This window comes from Artemia sp. Qi Xiang Cuo, chromosome 19 (genome assembly GCF_049724085.1).
Source record: "Artemia sp. Qi Xiang Cuo chromosome 19, ASM4972408v1, whole genome shotgun sequence".
In the NCBI taxonomy this organism is placed as follows: Eukaryota; Metazoa; Arthropoda; class Branchiopoda; order Anostraca; family Artemiidae; genus Artemia; species Artemia sp. Qi Xiang Cuo.
The window spans coordinates 44109747-44117302 of NC_142812.1; the positions used below are offsets into that span (position 1 = coordinate 44109747).

The following is a 7556-nucleotide window of genomic DNA, read 5'->3' on the forward strand; positions in this document are numbered from 1 at the left end:
AATCAAAATGTTAATAATCTTTGATTTATTAAAATTACAAAAGTAAAAACATTTATGTTTTTACTTTCAAAAAAAAAATTTTTTTTAATTAATTTCTGTTCGTTTTATATTGACATCAATTAAAAAAAACTGTTTCCACAAAATAACTTTTTCAAAGAAAAGTAAAGAACTCCATTTAACAAAAAATGAGCAAAAATAAAATAAAATAATCTACCAAGCGTGAAACTATCACAAATCAGCATCGATAAATAAATGTAACCCAAAACGAACAGAAATTACAATAAATAACCGAGTCAAAATCAAAACGAGCAGAAATTAACATGAGTAGGGCTCAAAACCTGAATGCAAAACCTCGTAGAAAACTTGATACCATTCGAAAAAAAATTGTTTACTTTCTTTGATAGCTGGAATACACTTACTCTATTTTGATTTGGTTAAATTTTAAGAGCAGAAGTAGTCCCGAAAGTTTGAACATAATACCCTCAGTCGTTCTTGGGATACTGCTGAGATGACTTATTGGTAATTAGCATTAACACAGTGTATTTTGATTTAATCTTAAGTCAATCTAAGTCAGTTTGATTTAATCTAAACATACTGGGCAAATTGGAGGGTGGGCGTAGGAGGGAGACTAGTTGCCCTCCAATCACTTTCTACTTTTAAAAAGGTCGTTATTCCTTTCTAATTTCAATTGAATGAGCGCTTTTCGAAGAGACAACTCCTTCGATACGAATTGCCCTGGTCTAAAAAAAAAAAAAAAAAATACATTGTACCCACATCGATCTTTGTTATAAAAATGTCAAGTCTTCAAATCACTTTCGACTATTAAAAAGGGCAATAGCTATTTCAATTTTCAATCAAATGATCCCTTTTTGAGTTTCTACGACAACGCTTTCTATAAAAACCTTATATCCCCCCAGGGCATAAATCACAACCCTTGCCCTGAGGGCTGTGAGGGGTTTGTCATCCTCAAAGATCTAATTTCTAGAACTTTCAATTACGTTAAACAAAATGTCTATCCCAAAATTTTCATTGGATGTGTATGGAGAAATGTTGAGCATGAGTGGGGTGTTAGTTACTCTTTAATCACTTTCAACTATTTAAAAAGGCACTAGCCCTTTCAATTTTCAATCGAATGAGCTCTTTTGAAGTTTTTATGACAACACTTTCAATAAAAACCATATATACCACCAGGGCCGGGGGGCAAACCCCTTGCCCTGAAGGCTGGGGGGGGCGTTGTCATCCTCAAAGACTTAATTTAAAGAACTTTCAACTACGTTGAAGAAAATTACTATCAAATTTTGAGTGGATGTGTTGGGGGAAATGGTGAGCGTGAGATGGAGGTCAGTTGGGACTTAGACACTTTCGACTGAGAAGAACAGCAGTGGTCGTTTAAATTTCCAATCGAATAAGCCCTTTTAAAGTTTCTACGACAATGCTTACTATAAAAACTTTATGCCCCAGGGCATAACTTACAACACATTACCTGAGGGATGTGAGGGGGTTGTCATCCTCAAAGACAGGATTTCCGGACCTTTCAACTACGTTGAACAAAATGACTATCTCAAATTTTGATTGGATGTGTTTGGGAAATGGTGAGCGCGAGAGGGGGGTTACTTGCCATCCAATCATCAATGGTTACTTCCTTTTTGAAGTTTCTACAACAACACTTTTTATAACAAAAAGTCTTATATGTCCCCAGGGCATAACTTACAACCTTTACCCTGAGGGATGAGGGGGGAGTGTCATCCTCAAAAACATAATTTCCAGACTTTTTAGCTACGTAAAAAAAAATGGATATCTCAAAATTTTTATTGGATGTGTTTGGGGATATGGTGAATGCGAGACAGGTGTTAGATATCCTCCAATCCCTTTAGACTATTAAAAAGGGCACAAGCAATTTCAATTTCCAATCAAATGAGCCATTTTTGAAGTTTTTACGACAAAACTTTCTAAAAAAAACCAACCTTATATGCCCACAGCGCATAGCTTACAACCCTTGCCCTAAGGGCTCTGGGGGGTTGTCATTCTCAAAGACTTAATTTCCAGAACTTTCAACTACGTTAAACAAAATGGCTATCTCAAAATTTTGATTGGATGTTTTATGATAAATGGTGGGCGTGGAAGGTGTTAGTTGCCTTCCAATCACTTTCGACTATTAAAAAGGGCACTAGCCTTTTCAGTTTCCAATCAAATGAGCCCTTTTTGAAGTTTCTACGACAACACGTTCTATAAAAGCCTTATATGCCCTCGGGCTATAGCTTACAACCCTTGCTCTGAGGGCTGTGGGGGTTTGTCATCCTCAAAGACCTAATTTCCAGAACTTTCAACTACGTTGAACAAAATGGCCTTCTTAAAAATTTTATTGGATGTTTTGGGGGAAAATTTGGGCGTGAGAGGGGGTTAGTTGCCTTCCAACCACTTTCGACTATTAAAAAGGGCACTAACCCGTTGAATTTCCAATCGAACTAGCCTTTTTTGAAGTTTCTACGACAACGTTTTCTATAAAAACCTTATATTCCCCAGAAAATAACTTACAACCCTTGCCCTGACGGCTGTGGGGGATTGTCCTCCTCAAAAACATAATTTATATCTGGAAATCAACTATGCTGAAAGAAATGGCTATCTCAAAATTTTGATTGGATGTGTTTGGGGAAATGGTGGGCGTGGAAGGGGTGTTAGTTGCCTTCAATCACTTTTGACTCTTAAAAATGGCACAAGCCACTTCAATTTCCAATTGAATGAGCTGTTTTCAAAGTTTTTACGACAACTCTTTTGATACGAAGTGCCCTGGTCTAAGACCAAGAAAAAAAAATGATGCATTGTGCCAATATCGCTCTATACTATAGGCAGCTATAATATTATAGCTGCCTATCTATAGCAGCTATAATATCAGCTATAATATTATAGCTGCGTTCTATAATATCGTTCTGTACTATAGGCAGCGCTATTGCGCTGCCTATGAAACCTTATCTGCCCTAGGGCATAACTTAAAGCCCTTGCCCTGAGGGCTTCTGGGGGGGGGGGGAGGGGGCGTCACCCTCAAAGACATAATTTATTGGCCTTTCAATTACGTTGAACAAAATACCTATCTCAGAATTCTGAGTGGATGTGCTTAGGGAAATGTTGGGCGTCGGAGGGGGTTTAATTGCCCCCCGAACACTTTCGACATTGAAAAAGGGCACTAGCCCTTTCAACTCCCAATCGAATGAACCATTTTACGAATGAGGTCTTTTAACATGTTGAACAAAATGGATATCTCAAATTTTGATTGGACGTGTTTGGGGATATGATGGGCGTGGGGGGGGTGGCAATTGCCCTCTGATCACTTTTGACTAATAAAAAAAGGCACTAGTCCTCTCAATTTACAATCGAATGAGCCCTTTTTGAAGCTTCTACGACAAAACCTTCTATAAAAACCTCATATGTCCAAAGGGCATAATTTACGACCCTTGTCTTAAGGGCTATCGGGGGGGGGGGGGGTGGGGTGTTATCTTGAAATTTCCAGACCTTTCAACTACATTGAAAAACAAGGATATATCAAAATGTTCATCGGAAATGTTTGGGGAAATGTTTACTTTTGACTATTAAAAAGGACAATAGGCCTTTCAATTTCCAAAAAATAGCCGTTTTTGAAGTTTTTACGACACAACTTTTCTATAAGAAACCTTTTATGCACCCAGGGCATAACTTACAACCTTACCAATGAGGGTTGTGGGGGGTCATCATACTCAAAGATATAATTTTGGACCCTTCAAATGTTGATAGGAAGTGTTTGTGGAAATGATGGGTGTAAGAGGGGGGTTAGTTGTCCTCGAATCACTTTCGACTATTAAAAAGGGCACTAGCCATTTGAAATTCCAATCGAATGAGCCCTTTTTCAAGTTTCTACGACGAAGATTTCAATAAAAACCTTATATGCCCCCAGGGCATAACTTATATTCCTTGTCCTGAAGACTATGGGAGGAGTGTCCTGCTCAAAGTTATAATTTCCAGAACTTTCAACTGTGTTGAACAAAATGGTTGTCTCAAAAGTTTGATTAGATGTGTTTGGGGAAATGGTGGGCGTGGAAGGGGTGTTAGTTGCATTACAGTCGCTTTCGACTATTAAAAAGGGCACTAGCCATTTCCATTTTATATCGAGTGTCCCCTTTTTGAAGTTTCTACGACAACGATTTGTATAAAAACCTTATACGCCCCCAGGGCAGAACTTACAACCCTTGCCCTGAGGGCTGTGGGGGGGGGGGGTAGTCATCCTTATAAACCTAATTTCCAGAATTTACAATTACGTTGAAAAAAATGGCTGTCTCAAAATTTTGATTGGATGTGTTTGGGGAAAACGGGGACATGAGACAGGGGTTAGTTGCCCCCCAACCACTTTCGACAATAAAGGGCAATAGCCCTTTAATTTCCAATTGAATGAGCCCTTTTTGAAGTTTCTCCGACAAAGCTTTCTATAAAATCATTATATGAACCCAGGGCATAACTTAAAACCCTTACCCTGTGGGCTGTGGGGGAATTGTCTTCAAAAGCATAATTTCTATCTGGAAATCAACTACGTTGAACAAAGTGGCTATCTCAAAACTTTTATTGGATGTGTTCGGGGAAAGGGTGGGTATGGAAGGGGTTTTAGTTGCCCTCCAATCAATTTCGACTATTAAAAAGGGCACTAGCCATTCCAATTTTCAATCGAATGAGCCTTTTTTCTTATATATATATATATATATATATATATATATATATATATATATATATATATATATATATATATATATATATATATATATATATATATATATATATATATATATATATATATAGCATATACATTTTAACTGTATATAACAAGATATTCCTCCGTTTCTCAGTCTTTTCTTGATGGTTAGTCTTCACGTGGATTTCAAAACTGGCCCTAAGAAGCAAGAATATTTTGTGTATTTATAAAACACAATTAGTTTAAAGTATTGGCCCCATTATCCATTTACATGAACCCCTACAAAAATAACTGTCAATAAACCGTTCCTAATTTTTGATACCTTTCCCAACAGTACAAAATCATTTCGAGCCAGGAAAGGAACAATATCAAACCCTCAAAATACCACATGAAACACAAGAAGGCAATTAATTTAAATTTTATTCTTTATCATTAACTTACGAATACAAAGAATAGCTGGCGTGGTTGAGTCTAGATACAAACCACTTCTTCCGCAGAGTACTAGAAAACCACGGTACTTTACTGCAGAATTAGACGTTAGCAAATTAACAGAGTGCTATACTTCCACACCTCAGTGGCCTTAGCAATCACCAATCTCACTCCTGGTGACTAATGACGTCCTTACGACCTTGTAGCCGTACTAGCTACAAGCGATCACATCACAACTGACAGCAGCATAAAATATACTACTTTACTGACGACCAGTAAAGTGGCAGCTCCACAAAAGAGCAGGGGTCCCTCTTTATGTACAGCTTTTGCCTCAAAATCCGAGTTTCACTTTCTAGGCCTAGAAAGGCAGTTAGTGAGTCAACTCAGCTTAATAGAACTCACCTAAGAATTATATAGAATTAATGATGAAATGAGATTACTTCGATGGGTATGCCAAATTACAAAATTGAAATGTTTCCGAAAGTCGAAGTTCTTTGTAGTAGAACGTCTTTTACCCCTAGGAAGTCACTATATGAAAGTTCTTACCATGGCAGCCACGTTGAGGAGCTTTGAGTGTAATTTAAATCAAATTTCATACATTATCATAATAGAATTTGTGTTAAATTTAAAAAATATTTGGGCTTTGTTTATAACACAGTATTTTATCTGGGAATCGTTCTGTAATCTTGTAAAGTGCCAATCAAAATTAATTTGACGTTCTTGTGATGGTTTCTAGCCGCTGATAAATTCTCTGACAATATGTTTTTCATTAGTAGGCGAATTCTCAGAAATATTTTTGTAGGCTAAACGTAATTGCAATACTTGCATGGACATATTCTTTCAAAAAGTAAGGTAGGAGGCACGTCACTAAAATCAGGTCTTAGTACCCGGGTCGGTGCTCTTGGGATCTAAAACTGGGTAGTAGTTTTCTAATTTTGAGACCCAAAGGCATCTATAGTGGGGGCAGCAGTTGACTAATTTTAGTACCTTGGGAAATATAATAAATTTGATTTCATGTTTGGCAATTCTTTTTATTTTATTTCCAATTAGTAGCTCCAATTCACAAAATTTCGGGGGGGGGGTAGATATATATTTTTTTAAATGCTTAGTTTGAAAAGGGAACTTACATCAACATTACTAAAAGGAGTGCATCTAAAGTAGGGGATAGCTGTTTACTAATTCCAGTACATTGGAAATCCAATAAATTTTGTTCCAGGTTTATTAACATTTTTTATTTGGTTACAATTTGTATCACCAATCCACGAAATTTAGGGCTGGGGAAAAGATTTTCAAAAAATTTTATTGAAGATACAAAAAGAATGCTTTTCAAAATCAAGGATGGGCGATTTTCACGGGACTCTTCGATTTCTTAAGGAAAAGAGGTGTACACTCAAAATCTTGAGAAAAAAGTGGAAACAAGCCTCCCCCTTCCAATTGGCGGAACAGGCGGAGGTAGTAGGTCAAAGAATGTTTGTTTCCCCTTTTCTTACATCCACAATTTTGACTAATGTTTTCATAGCAAAACAGTTTTAGCTAGTAATGATCCCATATATACCCATTGTTTGTACAATCATAATATCTTTAACTTTTTCTCTGAGCACTGAAAATAGATACCACCATCCTCAGTCCTAGACAACTTCAACTTCCTTGGGTACCGCAACTGTGAATCTGCTACCCTGACGTTAGATCTATAGAGGTCTAAACCTGTATATTGAAGAACCGACTTTAGTTTTGTTTTACTTTAGCATCGATTTTAGAAGCACCATTAGCTCTAAATGAGTAACTGGGGAAATCTTTGGGGGGGGGGGAACACGGTAAACGTCGGATGATTTGCTTCGAACCACGCAGTGCACTCCCTGCCGAAGACAGTAAATCAGGAGATCGGTTCCTGCTCAACGCAGACCATTGGTCAGCATCCGGATAAGTTTTAAAAGTTAAACTTAAGTTTTAACAAAAGTGAATATGATGCATATACAAAGATTAAAAGACAGATTAAATGCAGTATTAAAATATATTGAAGACAATGATCTGAATCAATCTATGAAAAGTGGCGAGCTAATTACTAGCGAGAAAGAATCTTCGTTAGTCTATAATAGATAGTGAGATTGTCAGGATTAAAAATGACTAGATTTGAGAACCGAACAATCATACGGAATCTAGTGACTTTGGAAAAACTTTTGCTTCTAGATGATGACTTTCTAGAGTTAGCTCTCCACAGGAAAATATTTTTCCAAAGAAAGCATAACGATATAATCAGAAGAGACTATCCGTCTTTGGACTATTGCATGAAACTTTTACGTCGTGGTCCAGATATATTTGCTCAATTTATTGACATATTAATTGAAACAAAACAAAATAATATAGTGGTTTTGTTTTAACCACTACCTAGACGTTCATTTTGCAAGGCAACAAGAAA

General features: G+C 36.8%; 1 protein-coding gene across 1 annotated transcript in view; it reads right to left on the reverse strand.

Moving 5' to 3' along the window:
* Positions 1–5804, reverse strand: part of LOC148940893 (sodium-dependent phosphate transport protein 2B-like) — an 82397-nt gene extending 76593 nt beyond the window's left edge. Inside the window, exon 1 of the mRNA XM_089105172.1 lies at positions 5687–5804. Coding sequence (XP_088961298.1) covers positions 5687–5689 — 3 coding nt within the window. The 5' untranslated portion in view covers positions 5690–5804. The remainder of the gene's footprint in view (positions 1–5686) is intronic.
* Between the last annotated feature and the right edge of the window lie 1752 nt (positions 5805–7556).